At 40.0% G+C, this 20929-nt stretch overlaps 1 protein-coding gene across 1 annotated transcript; it reads right to left on the bottom strand.

Annotated features, from left to right (window-relative positions):
• Positions 1–304: 304 nt before the first annotated feature.
• On the bottom strand, positions 305–15913 carry ETFBETA (electron transfer flavoprotein beta). The gene is made up of 5 exons (XM_039126749.3): positions 15788–15913; positions 15416–15703; positions 11960–12040; positions 1885–1979; positions 305–864 (listed from the first exon to the last, which is right to left on the bottom strand). The coding sequence occupies exons 1-5, from the start codon at positions 15854–15856 to the stop codon at positions 639–641; spliced, it is 759 nt and encodes a 252-aa protein (XP_038982677.1). The 5' UTR covers positions 15857–15913; the 3' UTR covers positions 305–638.
• Positions 15914–20929: the final 5016 nt, after the last annotated feature.

Genomic DNA, 20929 nt, shown 5'->3' with positions numbered 1-20929 from the left:
TCTCAAATTCATGTGCATAGAATCAAATAAGCACGATCAAGATTCACAGACAGGCTACTCAAGTAATCTGCCACTCATGATGGTAAAACAGATTTCCTAAAACTGTGTAAGATACTTGACATTTTAAAAGTGTTTATGAATAATCTCTCTTTAAAATGTCCTGCTCAAAAAATTATCTAATGCTGGTGCATCATATAGTTAACGTATCTCGTAAAAGTCCTAACTGTGAAACTTATGCAACTAACATATTCAAGTCAAACAGAAGTGGAAGGTGATCAACTCAGCTGAAATTCAAGTTGCTAGATATCCTACAAGAAACATATTGCATTGGAGGAGAATCACAATTCAAGAAGTATTGAAGTTGGTGGGGAGGAGTGGGTGGAGATAATTTCAGGTGACCATAGGATGGTGCAGCTTGTCTGATACATGAATTTTTATCTTAACTAGTATCTGTGCCCCTAATTTATTCGATAAGGTATCGTACTATTACCAAAACGTACACAAAGAATTTATTTGAAATTTCTACTTTGCCATCATGAACAACTGTGGTTTTTCGTTGTGGCGATGTGAGGTGAGGCCAAACTGAACCAGTTGCAGCAACGAACTCCCATCAGTCATGATGTCCACTCACCAAAACATTACAAGACACGAGCTTCATTCTTCAACTTGTCAACGAGCTCATCCACAGAGGAAACGATAACACCAGCTTTCCTTTTTGGAGGTTCAGTGACCTGAACCACCTCTAGATCTGACTTAATCTCCACATTTAACTCTTCAGGAGTAAATTTCTTGATGACCTTTGATTTAGCTTTCATTATATTGGGGAGCGTTGCATATCTTGGCTGATTTAACCTCAAGTCCGTGCTGCAACAAAAATAAAACCATGTCCAAAAATTAACTGAGAAATGGACCTGATAAAAAAGATACTGGCTTGGTACCAGTCAAATACTAAGGTGATAAGCCAAAGCAAATTGAAATTTTTAGTACTAATGTTTTCATGAAGGTGGATCATACCTGGTTTCCAATTAATGTCAAGCAAAATATTGAATTTTTAAAAGTCAAATACTAATTAGCAGCATGACATGCAATAAAGCCAACACTGAAGCAAATATAAGATATGGTCGATAAAGAATATCTTAACCTGCCCATGTTAGAACATACTCGAAATTATGCACCTAAAGCTCACGAATCAACATCATGCAGTATTGCAGTAATGTTCTTATTTGACATACGGTATGGTCCAACTAAGTTGATTTAATAAGATGAAATAAATTTATCTAACATAGATGATCAAAATGCAGCCTATGCAAGTGATGCTTGGTTGACTGAAGGTCATAATTGATGATTCAGCAATCACTTTTCTTCTGTCAGCATGACAGAGGGAGGCCACCTTTCCATGTTCTAAATAAAGAACCTTTCCCAGTTAATGGACTGACAAAAGCAGTGCTAACCTATGGACTCAAGTCTATTGGCAAAACAGTACTACAATCACCTGGATTCCTTGAGAGGACATTTGTAATCTCATAAAGACTTCAGCTTTACAGGTTTCTGGCATTTATGAAGAAGCCAACTGATGCACTGATTGGTAGGCCAACAAAGAGGATGTGCAGAGGATTGTCACATGACTGGGGAATTTTCTGACAACCTAATGTTATTAGTGCCCACTGATGTTAGTCGAGGTTATTGCAAATATGAGGCATGATTATACAGTGAAGCATATTCTTAAGCATGAGATTAAATGACAATTCAATTAAGCCAGAGCAAATAATAGTAGTTCAATTTTTCTGTTCTGCCACATTGGTGGGTGACAATTAAAATCTAGAAAGAACAAAAAGAAAAAAAAAATAATATTGGCAGCCAAAAAAAATCAAAGAAGAAGATTACGTGATTACTGCAGGCAAATCTAGACAAAGAGTCTCTAGACCACCATCGACTTCTCTTTCCACTGTTGCTACTTGTTTTGCCTTGTCCAATACAACCTACTACAAAGGCAGCAAATGGTGTTAATATACATAAATTTGACTTTGCCATACTACACTGAATTAAGTAGATGAACAAATTCTATACCCTTGAATCTTCCTTTTAACATATCTATTAAATGGAAATCTAAAATAATTGAAAAAATGGATCAACATAACTTGTTAGTCACAGTAACAGCTAACCTGATTTTTTTTAAAAAAAAAAAGAGAAAAAGAAAAGAAAAACATAAGACTTGAGATACATATTAGTGGAGCAATAGATGGCAAATATCAGTATTGCATCATAAAGAAACTTCTTTCTAGATTGCATTACGACAATTTATGCTAGGTCATGGAACAATCAACCATTTATATCAAATAAATAATGAGGATGAAGGTATCAGTAAATAAATTTAAAACTTTTGTCAAAATTTCAAAACCAAAGAAAGGATGCCTTTTTATGAATGCCATACACGCTTAAGTATTTAATTTCACGACCTTTATTTACTTCTAGTGTTTTTTTTGTTCCTGAACCTCCTGTTCCAGGTGAAAAACTGATGGAAAAATCATGCATAGATGCACAGTGCAAATACATAGTGCTTCATTTGATCTGGCCTGAGCAAAATCTGAACACAGAAGTGAGAAGGAGTTGGAGGAATAATTTGATAATTATTATCTTTTTATGATGGTTCTTATGCTTTTAAGTATCAACATTAGTATAAGAAATGGACATGCTTGAGGTACAATATCATACTATTCAAGAGGCAAAGACATATGATCAGTTCTAGATCAACTAGAATCAATCAGATAACATCCTTCCATTGCCAGTCACATGTGCTTTGTGCTGTGATGACTAAAGCGCACAGGCATCCGCTAAAGACCAGATGATATGTGATGCAGCACTGTCCCGTGAGAGGGGTGGGAGAAAGGAGGAGGAGAGAGAACAGGAGAGGAATGAGGAGGAAGAAGAACAGAGAGGGGAGAAGAGAGAAAAATAGATAGAGAGCAAACGTGTTCAATATTCATTAATTTGTCAAGAAATGCATAGACCCTATATATAGGGTTACGAAATATAAAAAGGTCCCTCCAAATAAACTAATCCCACAAAAGCCATAACACAACAATATGTACATAAACCCAGTCAACATAAAATAAGCTAACATCAACTCAGTCCAACCATAACGAGAGTGGCTGGACCCTCCTCCTGCGACGACCGTAAACCCGCGTCACTGGCGATCTGGTACTGGTGTCCGCACCAACTCTCTCCGGGTCAGAAGAAGTCGACCTCGACGAATGCGGAGCAGTGCAGCTCTGGTAATACTCCAAAAGGTCCAGATCAATGCGCTGAAGCTCCTCTCGTGTGATCCAAGTCGAATCGGATTCTGGGCGGCCACGCCAACGAACTAAAAAATGCTGAATGCTACCAACACTGGATAAAATAGTTTGCTCTTCTGAAATGGCATCAATAAATTCTTTCTGTGCTGGTGGGAGAGGCAAAGGAAGGGAAGATGGTATGGACTCAAGGATATGGGAAGTAGCGGGCTCAAGATGGGACTCAACAAAAGGGTCATCGGGGATGGATGGTGGACCCTTGTAAGCAACCAAATCTTCAATATTAAAAGTGGAGCTGATAACATAATCTGAGGGGAGGTCAAGAACATAGGCATTCGCACCCGGTGCAACATCCGAAATAGTCCCGCGCTACGAGCCTGCAGTTTCTTAACGGTCCCTTGCGAAAACCGCTCTGGTCGAATGCGTACCATAACATAGTCCCCAGGGTGGAATATTTTGTCCCATCTATGAGAATCAGCTTGCAATTTATATTGAGCATTACTAACATGTATGCGCTTTTGGATTTCCTGATGTAACTCATTAATATATTGTGCAAATGCGTGTGCGACTCAGAAATCCTAACATGGGGTGACATGGGTAAAAGATCTAAAGGTTTTCGAGCTTTGTAACCATTGCGACCTCAAATGGACTCATGCCAATGGACCGATTAACTGAATTGTTATATGCGAACTGTGCGACAGGAAGAACTGAATCCCAGTTACGAGTATGGTCACCCACAAGGCACCGTAAAAAATTACCCAGACTTCGGTTTACCACTTCTGTTTGGCTGTCAGTTTGTGGATGGTAGGCAGTGGAAAATTTAAGTTTCGTACCAACTGAGTACCATAAAGTTTTCCAAAAATAACTCATGAAACGTACATCCCGGTCAGACACGATGGTGTGGGGAAGGCCATAAAATTTAACAATCTCAGCAAAGAAGAGTTTGGCCACTTTGGAAGCGTCTGCGGTTTTGGAACACGGAATGAAGTGGGCCATTTTGGAGAAACGATCCACTATGACAAGAATAGAATCATGTTGTCGGACGATACGGGGAAGACCAAGCACAAAGTCCAAACTAATGTCATGCCAAGGACGATCAGGTATCGGTAAGGGGGTGTAGAGACCAGTGTTTTGTTTCTGGTGTTTGGCTAGTTGGCACGTCCGACATTGGCTAGTGATTTTAGCAACATCCCGTTTTAGGCTAGGCCAGAAGAATTGACGTTCGACCTCTTCGATGGTCTTATCTCGCCCAAAGTGTCCGGAAAGGCCACCGGCATGTACTTCCCACACCAAAAATTCTCTTACTGATGTCTGTGGGATACAGAGCTTTGCTGCTTTAAACAAATAACCATCCTGAAGATAAAATCCATCAATTGAGGGTTCATGTCCATCAGCAATGGTTCTGTAAAGTTCTTCAAAATCGGGGCAAGTGGAGTAGTCACTTCTGAGTCTTTCGAAGCCCGTAACATGTGCGGACATGGTCGAGAGTAGGGTCACTCACCGGCTCAGCGCATCAGCAGCAGTGTTGGAGGCACCCGATGTATGTTTGAGAACGAAAGTATATTCCTGAAGGAACTCAACCCATTTGGCATGCCTAGAATTCAACTTCTTTTGAGAGTTAAGGTAGCGAAGAGCTTCATGATCAAAGTAAAGTACGAATTCATTGGGTAGCAGGTAATGCCGCCAATACCGAAGAGCCTGGACTACAGCATAAAATTTCTTATCATAGGTAGAGTATTTTTGCTTAGCCTCGTTTAACTTCTCACTAAAGTATGCTATGGGATGGCGTTCCTGACTGAGCACCCCGCCGATGCCAAGGCGAGATGCATCACACTCCACTTCAAACGCCTTACTGAAGTCAGGCAAACGCATAACTGGCGCCTCCGTCATCCGTTTCTTGACATCGTGGAATGCGTTAGCTGCAGCGCTAGTCCAATGAAAGTCGCCCCTTTTTAGGCAATCAATGATTGGAGAAATTAATGTGCTAAACCCCTTAATAAAACGACGGTAAAAAGTGGCCAGCCCATGAAAGCTGCGAACCTCAGTAATGGTTTTTGGTTCAGGCCACTCAACTATCGCAGTGACTTTATCAGGGTCAGCGGACAAACCTTCTGAGGAGACAATGTAACCTAAGAAGTTGACATAAGAAGTGAAGAACAAACATTTCTTAAGGTTGGCATATAGTTTGGCATTCCGCAAGGTTATACATACCAGTCGTAAATGATCGAAATGTTGCTCTTTTGATTGGCTGTAGATAAGGATGTCATCAAAATATACGACTAAAAATTTGCCCATGAAAGGTCGTAGGACTTGGGTCATTACTCGCATAAAAGTACTAGGGGCATTTGAGAGTCCAAAAGGCATGACCAGCCACTCATACAGTCCAGCTTTCGTTTTAAAAGCCGTTTTCCATTCATCACCTGGACGGATCCGGATTTGATGATACCCACTCTTTAAATCAATTTTGGAGAAAATGGTGGCGCCTGCCATCATATCCAACATATCATCGAGCCGAGGGATGGAAAAACGGTATTTGACTGTGATTCAGTTAATGGCCCAACTATCGACACACATCCTCCACATGCCATCTTTTTTTGGAGTTAGGAGTGCAGGTACGGCACACGGACTTAAACTTTCACGAATGAATTCCTTTTGGATGAGCTCGTTAATTTGCTGTTGCAGCTCAGCATGCTCAGAAGGATTCATTCGACAGTGGGATAGGTTAGGTAGGGTAGCTCCCAGAACTAGATCAATAGCGTGCTGTATGTCACGCAAGGGCGGCAGGTGATCCGGGAGGTCTTCAGGAAAAATTTTCGAAAACTCCTCAAGGATGAGTTGACCATCTGTTGGTAGCTCGCTTGGTGGAATCAGTTGGTTTTCGAGAACAAGTAAAGCGTACACTATAGAATCACTAGAGATGTCTCGTTCAAATTTGGATGGACTCAAAATATGGAGTTCTTTGCTCTTTGTCTCATTGGTCTTCTTGCCCTCGTCAAGTGTCCTAGACCGTAGGGGATTAAGTTTAATTCTCTTGCCCTCAAATATGAAGGAACAAGAATTAGAACGACCAAAGATGGTGACATCAAGGTCGAACAACCAAGGTCTTCCCAATATTAGGTGACCTACGTCCATCGGGATTATATCACACCAGATGGTGTCTTTATACGAAAGAATTTGAATTGGGACGAGACGCCGTTCTTTAATTTGGATAGAAAAGGTATCTATCCAGGAGACCTTGTAAGGTTGGGTATAAGGAACGGGAGTCAAACCTAAGCGAGAGACAACACTTAATGATATTGCATTAATGCAGCTCCCGCTATCGATGATAACTTTACAGTCCTTATCTCCGCACTTAAGATAAGTGTGGAAGATCGAAGAACGCCTCCAGTCAGCCTGTTCCTTGGGTTGGGCGAGAGCACAACGTACTACATTCATAACAGATTGGTTTGATTCGGTCTCAATCAATGGAGTTGTGGTTCGGATGCATCCTAAAGTGTCGGTACGTTCATCGTGGTCATCCTCGACATCATGGATGTCATCTAAATTTGGTTCATAGATTTGTTCTTCTAATTCGTCGTTATGATCCTCTTGTTGTTGTGCTGCAATGACAAGAGAAGTGTTCGCACATTGGGAAGCGATATGACCAAAACCCTGGCATTTAAAGCATTGGATTCGGGAACTTGCCTTCGGGGCTTCGCCAAGAATGCCCTTGCCCTTGGTGTCCCGGTTTAAGGTAGGGTTGGAGGAAATAGGTCTAGAAGGCATGGGTCCAAGCGGATGTCGAGATCCTGAAGGAAAAACGCTAGTGGGTGGTCCGCGAAGATCAGAACGTCGAGCAAATGTAGGCTTGGCTATCTGCTCATAGTTCTGGGCGAACGTATAGGCATGGTCAAGGGTGGATATTTCCCGAAGGATGAGTTCCTTCCTGAGCTCATCATTAAGATCTCGTCGAAACCTACTCAGGACCATCCATTCATTTTCTTCCACATTACACCGCATCATAAATTCGTCAAATTGGGCGATGTAATCATTAACGGGCCGATTACCTTGACGCAAAGTATCCCACCGATCGAGAAGATCATCTTGGTAGCTAAAAGGCAGATACTTTCTTTCAGTTTTTCTATCATCTCTACCCAATCGATAATCGCAGGCTGATGTCTCCGAGCTAGCAAATGTTCGGTGCTTTGCCAGAAAAGTTTGGCGCAACCAACTAGCTTCATCCTAGCAAACCGGACCTTCTTGTCCTCAGACAAATTATACCACTCAAAGAAGTAATCCATTTCGTGCATCCAGTCTGAAAAGACTTTTGGGTCTAAGCGATCATCAAAGGTAGGAGCTTCAACATGAATGCCCTTCAACACGTCGTCCTCATGGTCACGAGGTTGTCTAGGTTCCACATTAAAGTGATGACCCCGGTCAACATGAGGGATGGTGCCCGATCCTCTAGGGCATGGGTAGGCATGATGTCGTCCCGGTAATGGTACATTGTCAAAATTTCCTTGTCGAACAGAGCCGTGTGGTTCTAGAGTTTCATCGAAGTCAAAATCGGGGAAGTGGGCTGCAGTATCTTCTTTGGATTCTATGAGCCTATGTAGGGAGGATTTAACCGACTCTAGGCGGGCATGGGTATGAGAGGATTTAGTGGTCAAATCTTCAACAGCTTTCAATAGGGCTTCGATGCGGTCGTCTATAGTAGACTGGGTGTCAGAATGTGAGAGGACACGACCACTACAAAGGTGCATATGCAGAATAGACTTAACTATATGCTATCCTATCATAGGATGACAATAATGACGTGAAGTAGACCTAATGCATGCAAAGTCAATTAAAATGCAAGACAGATGCTCAATATAACACAAGACTATGCTTGAACAGAGAAATACTCCAAACTGGGAACTAGAAAGGGACGCAAGCCAACAAGTAATCGCAGTCAAGTAGAGTAGGGTCCAGTGGATGATCAGGTGTCACGAAACCTTGTAGGCTCCAACGATAACCAGCTCTACAATTAATAATAAAGAGGGTTGTCACAAAGGTTACTGTATGTTGCGTGGAGGTGTGTGAGAGCGTGTGTTTTGGATATTCAGAGTATGCCACCAAGCACAAAACAACAATTTGATGCCAAAATGAAAGCAAACAAAATATCCAGAAAATGGCAAACCTGATCTAGTGGAAGATGACGATTCAAGTGCGGCAAATCGGCTCGCTAATCGGCACAATTATGACCTGCTGGGCTGGTTCGTGTGGACGAAGTCGGGTCAGGTCACTTGGCTGAAGTTCAAAAGGAGGGAGGACGCTCGGGCTTGGGCCCGTGTGAAACCGGGTGCGGGCCTGATGAAGCAACGGCCTGTGAACAAGTGGAAGCGGGGAGGTGGAGTGGGTTTGGGGATCAAAGGGGATGGGGAAATAGAGCGATGGAATTGGGAGAAAGGCGGCAGCCGAAGGAGAGGCAGCGGCGAGCCAGGGAGGTGGAGTGGCAGCGAAAGAATCGGAAAAATAAAAAAGGTGGCGGTGGCAGTTCTTCAACGGCGGGAGGGTAGTCGTGAAGCTTGGGTGAAGGCGGTGGTGGTTGGACAGCCGGATGTCGACTGGCCGTGAAGTGGTAGAAGATGCTCAGGAGGGTTCAAGACTCTCCAATCCTCCCGTCAGTGAGGTGATAAAGGGTGGAAAAGGTGGTGGAAGGCCGAGAAGAAAGGAGGAAGAAGAGATGGGGGGAAAAAAGGCGTTCGTGGTGGTGGTGGTGGGAGGCGACGGAAGCGGCGAGAGGCTGCGAAAGTGTGGGTGCGGTGGTAAGAACGGCGACGGCTGCGGTGGCGGCGGTGGCAGCGATGCGTCGACAGCGGCGGTGGCGGCGGAACCCAAGATCTAGGGTTCTTCTTCGTCGGGACGATAGGTACACTTTTTTTTTTTTTGAACAGCACGTGCAAGTCACGTGCTTTCGCCTGAGGTTGTCACGTGTGGAAGTCACGTGCGGGACTCACGTGAGGGTCATGTGACCCTCTTTTTTTTCTTTTTTTTTTCTTTTTTTTTGTTTTATCCCGGAACGGATCCGGGTTACTGACCGAGGGTTAACGGGTTTGGAGCTTACCCGTTTACCAACTTGAAACTCTCCAACAGTTTCAAGTGAGCGTGCCGAGATTTACGCCCACGGTTGCTGGCGGTTCCCGGCGGCCGATCATGCCGAAGTTCACGCCAGCAGTGCGGGTGGATCTCAGTGGCCAGTGGTGGTGGCCAGCGACCAGTCACCTGCTCCGGCACTGGGTCTCTTCTCACTAGTAATGTCTTCCCGTCTCTCTTCCTGTGCACAGTGGCCGGCGGGTACTTCGGCGGATCCAAGGGACAGGGCCGAAAGAAGGGGGGCAATAGTCCTCTTCTTTTTGGCAACGGAAGTCACTCGTGGTCCGTCAACACGCTCCAGCGTCCGGGGTCGGGGTACCGCGTAAATTTCGTGCGCCCACCGAAATTCTGGAATCCGGCGTGGTGATTCTGTGGGTGGAGAAACGGCTGCCGATGGTGAGACAGAGGAAGTAGAGCACAGCGAGAGTATTGCGGGTGGTGGTGGTGTCGGGCACGATGGCGATGGGAAGGGGAGGATCAGCCGCAAGGGTTTCTTCCTTGTTTTTTTTTTTTTTTGCCTGAAGCCGAGAGAGGAAGGAACGGTGGCAACAGTGGCAGAGACAGAAGAGGGACCGAGGCTTTAGCAACAGTGGCAAGCCTGACCTGGCTCTGATAGCAAAGCTGATGCAGCACTGTCCCGTGAGGGGTGGGAGAAAGGAGGAGGAGAGAGAACAGGAGAGGAATGAGGAGGAAGAAGAACAGAGAGGGGAGAAGAGAGAGAAATAGATGGAGAGCAAACGTGTTCAAAATTCATTAATTTGTCAAGACATGCATAGACCCTATATATAGGGTTACGAAATACAAAAAGGTCCCTCCAAATAAACTAATCCCACAAAAGCTATAACACAACAATATGTACATAAACCCAGTCAACATAAAATAAGCTAACATCAACTCAGTCCAGCCATAACAAGAGTGGCTGGACCCTCCTCCTGCGACGACCATAGACCCGCGTCACTGGCGGTCTAGTACTGGTGTCCGCACCAATATGTCTCATGGTTCAAATTATCCAAACTCAAGTACATACATACTTTAACAGACACATGTTTATTTACTTTTTCCAGTGAAAGAAATTTCTGGATGTTCAAGAAGTGCCTCTTATGGGCACTAAGCTGCACAGAACATGCTAATAACTAGTCTATAGACAGCTGCACAACTTTGTTTCACATAACATGCTTCAGAAATAATTTTATTTGATAAGTAACAGAAGTTTAATAGGCTATTTGGAAGAACATATAAGTTGAATTCAACTGAAAACGGTCCTGTAATCTTCAACTCTGTCTCGGCTTTGTGCATCCTACTTTAAAATCAGTGTGTATGATCATTCTAGCCTTTCTATTTCACATTATTTAATACTTAGAACAAGTTGAAGACCTTTCTCTTCATTACAGACGTCTTTGTCTTATAGATAGCCAAGTCTGTCATAAATAGTTCACCCACAACTAATCCTATATTTGTGCTACTCTTAAGAATCCTCTCGTGTACTTTTTTATGGTTCATCTTTCACAGTTTCATCTCACAACACAGACATCCACCGCAACATCCTCATTTTAAGCAGCAGTCACCTTATGCTCGTGCGCTTCTCCATACTCAAGATTATGATCCATACAGAACAACTTATGTATATGTATGCACATCCAAGCATGTGTCTATGTATGGTTGGATGGCTTATATACTTCTCTCAAATATCTTAATGGCATCAGATGACAAGAGAGCATCAACAGAGGCCCATCTTTACTTCATACACCCTGTTTTGATGTAACTGAGATATTCCCATCTCTCTCCATCAAAACAATATCATAACCAATCTTAAGTTCATCGCCTTGCATTTGCAGCTGAGACATCTGCATCTCTCTTAACCAATTTGTATAGCATCCTTATGGTATCTTAGTCCACCAATAAAATTTACCTCAACAAAATTGAAATTTCTTAAGCGACGAACTAATAGATGAAAACTATATTACAAAGTAACAAAGTATTGAAGAGTCATTCAAATCTTTCTATATATCCCTTGTTATAGATGGTAAACTTGCTTAATTTGAACTATCAGTCCAGAGGGCTACTACAATAAGCTATTGTAAACCTTACATATGCAAAGCGATGAAATATGATGAATTGCAAAACCAATTGGAGAGAAGTTTCTTTGCTTGAAGAAATCCTCATCTAATGCTTTTTTCTTTATATAAAGAGCAGTGAAACAACTCCATTCAACTCTTGCCCATATTAAGTTCAGAAAAATAGAAACGTAAAATCAATATGTTATCAAAATAGCCATTTTGTTGATTAACTACAGAAAGCAGTTAAGAGTAAACAGGAAATTGTGGTGTGCATTATGGTTTCTGGAGACATATTTATCTGTAAAAAGGACCTAGAAATAAATGGTATTTTACAATGTCAATGTTGAGACCCATCTTTTGTTATTCTGCATGAAATTCTCACTTGACTGCAACCAGATATACTGAATCAAGGGATTTAGATAGTTAAATTAGATGGCATGAAGTTGTGAGATTTGAAACAGCAAAAATATTTAGATATGCTTGTCTATAATGTCCTACCTTTGAAGCAAATGTTCCTTGTGGCCATTTCAGCAGTCCAGCTACCATCTGTCCTGTTTGGTTGCAGTCGTCATCAATAGCCTAACAGGATAACTAAAGAATAAGCCCCAGCAACAAAACACCCAGAATGAGAATAATATTCCTACCACAAATGATGAACAAGTAAGATGATGTCCAGGCCAACAAATTCATACAACGAAACATCACAACAGCTATATTCCAAAAATAAATCCGATTTTACAGTATGAATCCACAATCAGAAATGTTAAACAGTAAACTGAAAAAAAACTGAACCAGGTTAACCATTCAAAGTTCTATGATAAAACAGGCAATCCAGATAACAAATGGCATTGACAATTCAGAACAAGGTATGGAGGTGCATCTTCTATGCAACCCAGCATACAACTTCGCAGAGATTTAAAAAAGCTGATAAAGATAAATTACAAAGAAGACAATTAAGAAGGAAATGGATGGTGAGGATTAGCCTAACATCAACCAAAGGAGAGCACAAGCTTAGAGAAGATTCATATAGCTTACAACATGGTGTCCAAAATTTGGCAACCTGCTCACACCATATCTAAGAATACCTAATGCAGCCTAAATGGCATTGCTGATGACAAGATGACTTCTCTAAACTCCTCATAAAAGATTTAAGGATCTTTTTTCATGACACATATCCTAGAAACAAAATGGCACGATCTAGCTAACATCTGTCAAGAGGCATATTTTAGGCTTGTGTCAGACCTTAAGCTGAGGCTTTTGAGGAATGTGTGAGGCTCTTGAGATAAGGCACAAGTATTACATAGAGAGTTTCTAGGAGGATCGCTACCTCTTCTTGTTATACTTGTATAGGAGGTAGATGCATTAGGCAATGATTTTTTCCACAACCAATGAACAGAAGAAAACAATGAATTTTGTATGCTTGGATGATAACACTGCATTCGATCAATAATGTTCAAATTAAGTATGATGAAGTATGTACAACTAACCACTAAGATTTGTGCACATTTGTTATTGTTTCAACATGTGATCCTTACCAAAGTCTGTCATCAAGCCCAAACATCATTCATAAATTTTACCTTACTTCTGTATTCTTGGATGACAACACTGCACTTGAACTATAATGTTGAAACTAAGTATGATGAAGTGTGATACTGTACATTTATCATGACGATTTATGCACATATTAAATTGTCGCACTGCGTGATCCTCACCAAAGTCTGTCACCAAGTCCAAACATCATTGATAAATTTTACCTTATTTTTCTTTACCTCATATTTCTTCATATTAATTTTCCTAGTTCTTACTTTTTAGATCATATGGAAAAATCCATTAGGCTTACAGCTTACCCCCAAATCATGCTTCCTCTAAAAATATTGCATAATACAACATACTAACTTGATGATTAGCTCTACTTCTTAATACATTAACTAAACTTTTATATATAAAGCAAGCCAACCTTAACCAACCTTATATATATAAATCATGATACAACACGTGTGGTCAATTTCTAACCAGTTTCAACTCAGACCAAGCTTAGTTGGAAATAGATGTATTCTTACTACCCAACTTGAAATTAAATTGATTCACTTCATGCATGAGATCTTGTCTCAAAATCTAACAAATATTCTGTTGCATCCGTCATATGATCTCAAACCTGAATATGGATGTGCACAAAATGCCTTGTAAAAAGTCAACTAGATTGTAAAGGATATTCCTCAAGCTTGTTTCCCTAGTTTGGATCAAATACTCAGCAAAGCAAGACAAAGAATTGGTGATCCAGAAGAAAATATAGATAGAATGGATATTCATGTTTTGTAGGCACGGTTACGATCGCTTAAGGAAGTTGGACCAACTCTTAAACATCAAGAAAAACATTTGGCAATCAATCCCTGACAGTTGGCTGTTATGGAAAATTAGGTTCCAACCTTCTATATCTTCAAGATTCTCTTTTCCAAAATCATCAAAATAAAGAATAAAGATCTTTGTTGTCTCTCAGCTGATTGACTAGTGGAACTAAGAAGGATGTTTTCATTCTCCAGGTATTGCATCAATTTCATACAAATAAAGTTTCAGTTTGACCTCCCATTCATCCCATGGAAAGTTTCCACCATCCCCAATAACCTTATCATTTTGTGAGGGGTTAAACTGGGATTTTTGAAACTAACCTGATGCAACCCAAATGCAAATATATGCTAATAATCCTATATTTGAAAGAAGAAAAATGAGAAAGATTGAAAAGTACCTATTGAAAAGTACCTGGACTGAAATCTGCCAATTAGAAAATAAACTCTCACCAAATAACATGTAACTAGGTTGTTTAATTATTTCATAAAACATTTATTAAACGTTGTAAAACAATTTGCGCCCATATATAAGGTTATGAAACCAGTGTGAGATAAATCATAATGACACTAGGACTTGGGACTTTCTGAAATGCATAATAAATCAAATGCTTACAATTTTAAGTGCTATGGCAACTAGCAAGTTAAAGTAACCATTTCCAAGACCAGTTGAGTCATCCCTTGATGCATCAAGACTTACAACTTAACCTTGTACTCTTTATAAGTTATAGAACCACATCATAAAGTTTAAAAAAATCAAAAAGGAAATGGATGAGGAGCAAAATTGGGTCACAAGCATGCACTTGCCAACATTGGCCAGTGAAAATGTAGATAAAAGGCCTTCAGATAAAATACAGATGAATGTACTTTAAAAGAAATTGGCACCATTCATATGCTATGCAAATTATAAAAATCTGCCATTACACACGTAAATTAGGAGTCCATGTTGCACTATTACATTTGTTACAAGAGAAGAGAATACTTGAGACAAAAAGGATGAAAGTAGTTCAAAAGGATATATAAAAGCTTGCAGTGAATGCATATATAATCAGTATCGTGCTTACTTGTTAAACTTATTAACTTTTCCCTCCCACTAAAACCTTCCTCTAAGTCTCAAAAACCTCTCTTTCTTTCCATGCTAAGGTTTAAAATTTCACTATTTAAACTTTCGAGATTTAAAATAACATATTAGTCAGTGTCAACTGATTTCCCATGAGAACATCAGTTTCAATTGAACAATTCAACTTTCAGTCTCAATTGATTTTGTCACACAAAAAAAAAAGAAAAAAACATTTTCCCGACCACGCTCCACGCTATAGAAGATTCTTTCACCCCAATGATATTGTATCCGCCAACAATTTCACATTTGTCCACATACCAGAAGAAACAAAAACAACAAAAAGTGAAGTTAATTTTTAAACGAAATACAACCCTAGCAAATTTCATCAAACTATATCATCAGCCAATATACCAAATCACCACTCGAGTACTAGAAGTAAACTTCCATATAATCTAAAATCTAAAACGCCCCAAAATCCAACATTTAATTAAGAGAGAGAGAGAGAGAGAGAGAGAGAGAGAGAGAGAGAGAGAGAGAAGCAATTCCTTTTACCTGCTTGCCCAGAATCAAGAGTCCGGGCTGCTCCACCTGGACGAGGGCCCTGAGAATTTTGGAGACGGAAAGCGGGAGGACGGGGGCCGCCCCGGCGTCGACGTGGACGGCGCGGTCGGCGCCCATGGCGAGGGCGGTCCGGAGGGTGTCGGCACACTGAGCGGGGCCCACGGTGACGGCGACGACCTCGTCGGCGGCGCCAGACTCCCGGATGCGGAGGGCCTCCTCCAGCGCGATCTCGCAGAAGGGGTTCATCGACATCTTCACGTTGCTCGTCTCCACCCCGCTCTGATCGCGATCGCCGGGCCACCATTACGACCGTCAGATGATTGATGGCCGGTGATTATGGGGGGAAATAGGGGGAGGAGCTACCTTGTCGGGCTTAACGCGGACCTTGACGGCGTAGTCGACGACCCGCTTGACGGCGACCAGGATCTTCATCGCTGCTACGCCCTTCCGTTCTCCGGCAGTTACTGTGCAGTCTCTTCCCTAATGATCTCCTTCTCTTTATTTATTGGCCTGTAAATAGGGCTGAAAATGTACTCGCGCCAGCCCGAAACCAATCGGGCCGAGCCAACTTCGGTCCGGGCCGTGGACTAGGCTCCGAAAGAATTTAGACCGAATTTGAGCTTAAATATAAAACCCATTTATTTTTCAGGCCGGACTTAAGTATGTCATCAGCCTAAGCCCAAACAAGATCTAAAACAGAGCCCGAATTCAGGCCCGAATCAATTTGTTTTTGTATGTTATTATTTAGAGAAAATAATGAGGAAGTAAATGAATAATGTATCACGTATCCTTTACTTGTATTATAGGAGAGAGCCTAATTTTAACTAACTCATTTACTTGTGAAGCAATTATGAAATATTAAACTTCAATTAGTTGGACCTATTTTTGGCCTAAATTGGTAATTTGGGCTGGCCTAATTGGGTTCGAGCTAGGCTCGGCTTGGATTATCCAAAAAGTTTTGAGCCTAAGCCTGGCTTGCAATCTGAAAAAAAATTTAAATCGGGTTCGGGTAGAAGAATGGCCTAGCTCGTCCCATTTACAGCCCTTTGTGTAAAGCTCTCTTACTTCGGCATAGATGGATGGATCAGTCCACATCTAGGTAAATTATGTGCAAAAGTATTTTGTTTAATTATATGAATGGATATCTCCTCTCTTTTTTTCCTTATAAAAGTTCTAATTTTTGGTCTTGTAGGATTTATAAATTGGACTGTCTAGTTAAGCATGCCCCTGTATCAACCAAATATTACCAAATCTAAATTTTGTGGGAAACAAAAAAGACCTCCATATATCTTTTTTTATTTATGCAGTTTAAAAGTTTGGATCTAGGCTGGATTTGGACAAGCTCTTAAAAAATATAAAATAAATGGGCCAACGAATCCGATTTCTATATGATTTTCTGTCTAATTTAGTAGAAATATCGAAACAGACCCTAAATATTTTTTTGTTTCTATTGAAAATATATTTTTTGTATATTTTATTTGTTGGTCAACTTGGAATGCATTTGTTAACATGTATATCCCTTAGTTTATAACTTAAGATGTCCTATACGTAGTATTTAGGTTTTCCATATTTTCGAAAAAACCAGAAATTTTTAACTGAGACTATCCACGTTAAATGAATGGTGAATGACAAAAAGATTGACAGACTATATATTTAATATACAAATTATTACAATCATTATAGGAAAAATCATGCATCTATATTTTCCTACCATTTAAAATTTATAGTATTAATCTGACTCTTAAACATAAATATTATTCCAATGATAGTAAGTCATTTCATCATGTCAAATATATTTGTAATGGTTCTGGTGCTTCTTGGATGTGAATTCTCATAGGTCATATCATGCACATATCTTTCCAATTGATAAAAAAATAATATAAGATTTTTATATATATACCTTTAAAAATATGGCTTACTATATATTAATTTTTATTTATATATAACCCTCAAATCTTTCTTTTTCGATACGCCTCTGTAATATTTGACGTTAATATATAACTATTTTAGGTGTAGCCATTGTCCATTAATATTCTTAAAAAAATTATGCCAAAATATAGCTCTGCATTAGACTTAGTGCAGTTAGTCAAAAAAACAAAGGGTGGGGGATATATATATAAAAATAGTGATTTTCATTAAGTAAATACATAATAATCCATATTTACAAGAATATATGCATAAAATTCAATAATACATAAAGTGAATTAGGGCTTACCCTAATAGTCACACCCCTCAGTATAGCAATTAAAAGTTCTGAATGGTATATCTCAAAAAATCATGACTTAGATAAGAAAAAATGAGCATAATTTATTATTTTAAAAGAAAATATAGAAATAGATAGGAAACCAAACAGTATGCAAATTGTTTCAAAATAAGGGATGATATGGATCACTTGCTCTAAAAAGGTAGTTTGGTGGAGGTCATCCCTTATGGAGAATTAATAGGGAAGAGATTATATCAATGACCTGAATATGGTAGAGCAAGATTTGGAGGGTATGATAGGTCTCCCTATAAATTCTAGCACAAGTTGGAAGTAAAAAAAAAGCTTCTCGTTGGTTTGCAAAAGTGGTCATTGGCTTCAAGTGGATTAGCACACAAAAATAAGGTCCATATTAAGGGTGGTGAACAATGCTATTTTAAAGTCAATTCCATGCAAGGGAAAATGAGAAAGACTTATGGTGATGGGCAAGTACAATATAGCTTTCGGGTGGGGGGAGAGAAAGGGGGAGAGGTGCGGGGGACTTTGTGAGCATCCGTGCGAGCGTGTGTTCAGTTCCACATTGGTTATTTATCAGAAATTTTGGGTACTTATGCAGGACTAAGAAATCCAAAAAATACTTTCCAGCTAGCCATTTTAGGTGAGGTCCTCATATGTTACAAATGGTATAGAGCGAATCCGGTCTATAGCCTATGTGGACTAGTGAACTCTGCTGTACGGGCTCATTAAGGTTGATTACAGGCCGATCATAGTGCTTATGATTAGATTCAAATGCGTTTGAATCTTTAGTTTGACAAGAACGCCACGGCTTAAACGAGAGGAGTGTATGAGGATCTGTGCGGGTGTGTGTTTAGTCCTACATCAATTATTTACCAAAAAGATCTTGGGTACTTATACAGAACTAAGGAACTCAAAAAATACCTTCCGGCGAGCCATTTTGGATGAGATTTTGGGGTGTTACAGACTCATCCTGCTTACCCCATTTAAGGGGATTTAAGATCCAAGCATTATTTTAGGGGAGAACTGGGTTGAATCCTAGACAACTTATGCAAGAGGGTGCTGCCACTAAGCTATAACTTAGCTCACTCCTTAGCATCTTCTACAGAGGATCAAGTTCATGTGTAAATTCATTCCTCTTGTAAGAACTTCCAGTCCACTTTTCCTTCGCATTAACCCTGTTCAAGCAGAAGCTTCGTTTAGCCGCTCCAACTTTATTTCCTAATTCCAAATTAAATCTCAAGGCTATGACTATAAAGAGACTATTAATAGGACAAGTTTTAATGGAATCCATATTGATGGAAATTGAACCATGTAGAGGTGATGTCACTCCCAGCTAACCGAATTCTAGAGGATATACTATGTATTAGTAAATAGTATTCAGTGATATCAAGACCATAGTGATTCTCCTCTCCCTTTATAGTCTTCTATTAAACCATCTGATTCACTTCGAAACCATCATCCCTTGAACACTCGAAACTCATTTTTGATGACTTGATTAAACTCTGCTATGGAGTAACATTAACTATTGGTTATCACTATCAGGTGGTTGTTGTAAAAACAATTGGCCTTTCACATATTGCAGATCAATAGGTAGACTATCTTGCTTTGGAAATAGTTAGCTATGAATTTTGATATTTTCTGTTGAATAAATTCCTTCCCGTACCTCCAAAGTCTTGGTCGGATGGATGTGTCAAGATATATATGCTTGAGTGATCTAGTAAAGTGTTTCTATGATAGAATAAAGATTAAAAGAAATTATTCTCTATCTTAACTAAAATATGGAAGTAAAGGGCTAAAGAAGGAAACAAAACAAAGCAACTGCAATTGTCAAGAATAAACTCTAAAACAAGTCAGAAAAATCTTTAAAGAAAATAACAGAAGGACGAAATAAAACTTATTTTGGTCATTAGTCAATTTCTTTTAGAAAAGAATGGGATTGGGTATCAATTCATTTCATGAGAGAATAAAGAGCTTAGATAGTAGCAGGTAAGGTTCGCCGTCTTGGTACTGGATCCGGATCCCATACTAGTACCATCTTAGTAAAATGTTGATACACTTAGTACAGGGATCTATTTGGCGTACCGAGATTTGTTACATCCTCTGTATTGAGTCTCAGTTTGGTACCGATACGATACGGTGCATCTGGTATGGGATGGTATGCATCGGTATGGCAAATCTTAGTAGTAGATTATCCAAAGAAGCAAGGATAGAAAGATAAAATGAAAATTAATAAGAGAAATATAGCCAGCCCAAAAATCAACATCCATGAGGCAGCCCTGCAGTCCTTCATGCTTCACAAAGCAGAATTGACATGTTACTGCAACGGCACTGATACAGCCACCATAACTAAACTCCAAAACCAGGATCCCCCAATACTTTTTTTCAGAAGAACCATCATTCTATACTTCATACCTTGAGAGCTACAAAATGGATCTGAGACTATCCAAACAAATATGCAACTTCTTCCTTGAGCACAATATTTTCCAATATGCTTGATGAAGTCTATGTCCTACAATTTCATAAACCAGACAGCTCTCATGCGAAAGAGTCTCTGTTGAACTTTATAGGAGGTGATGCTGGACCATTCGGTACAGACTTAAATCATACAAGCATACTTGAGAATGGCTAAATCATCTGCAAATTAAAACAAAGCACAAGCAGACCATTCCAACCATGTGAAGACAACATCTATGTCTACATGCTCTCTGCTAGTTCTGACTCCATGAAGTATTCTTCTATTCCTTTCAAGCCATATTTTCTGCTGCAATGCAATGCAATATGCAATTATAAGGAGATAACCATCCAGCTCTCATTCTTTTCACCAGATCTGGTATTTCATGGGAAAGAGTCTCTGTTGAACTTTATAGGAGGTGATGCTGGACAATTCGGTACAGACTTAAATCATACAAGCATACTTGAGAATGGCTAAATCATCTGCAAATTAAAACAAAGCACAAGCAGACCATTCCAACCATGTGAAGACAACATCTATGTCTACATGCTCTCTGCTAGTTCTGACTCCATGAAGTATTCTTATATTCCTTTCAAGCCATATTTTCTGCTGCAATGCAATGCAATATGCAATTATAAGGAGATAACCATCCAGCTCTCATTCTTTTCACCAGATTTGGTATTTCCAACCTGTCCAGAGATCAACTAGAAGACCATCTTGCATTAGTATCCAGCCTACTCAAATAAGACTCCAGAATATTCTTGAAAAATTGGACTCCAAAAACAAATGGAATTCAGTCTCATTTTCAGCATCACACATAACACAAACTGGATTA

The sequence above is a fragment of the Phoenix dactylifera genome, chromosome 6 (genome assembly GCF_051530095.1).
Source record: "Phoenix dactylifera cultivar Ajwa chromosome 6, Ajwa_hap1_PhDact_Kaust_v1.1, whole genome shotgun sequence".
Lineage (NCBI taxonomy): Eukaryota > Viridiplantae > Streptophyta > Magnoliopsida > Arecales > Arecaceae > Phoenix > Phoenix dactylifera.
Note: the sequence above shows the minus strand (reverse complement) of the source record. Positions and strands in the feature narration are given on the sequence as shown.

What these genes read in the sequence shown, in the direction of transcription:
- ETFBETA (XM_039126749.3), bottom strand. Translation starts at nt 15,856, where the DNA reads ATGAAGATCCTGGTCGCCGTCAAGCGGGTCGTCGACTACGCCGTCAAG. An exon ending in TCCGCGTTAAGCCCGACAAG is followed by an intron (nt 15,704 to 15,787) that starts GTAGCTCCTCCC and finishes GATCGCGATCAG; the next exon opens with AGCGGGGTGGAGACGAGCAA. An exon ending in TCTTGATTCTGGGCAAGCAG is followed by an intron (nt 12,041 to 15,415) that starts GTAAAAGGAATT and finishes TTATCCTGTTAG; the next exon opens with GCTATTGATGACGACTGCAA.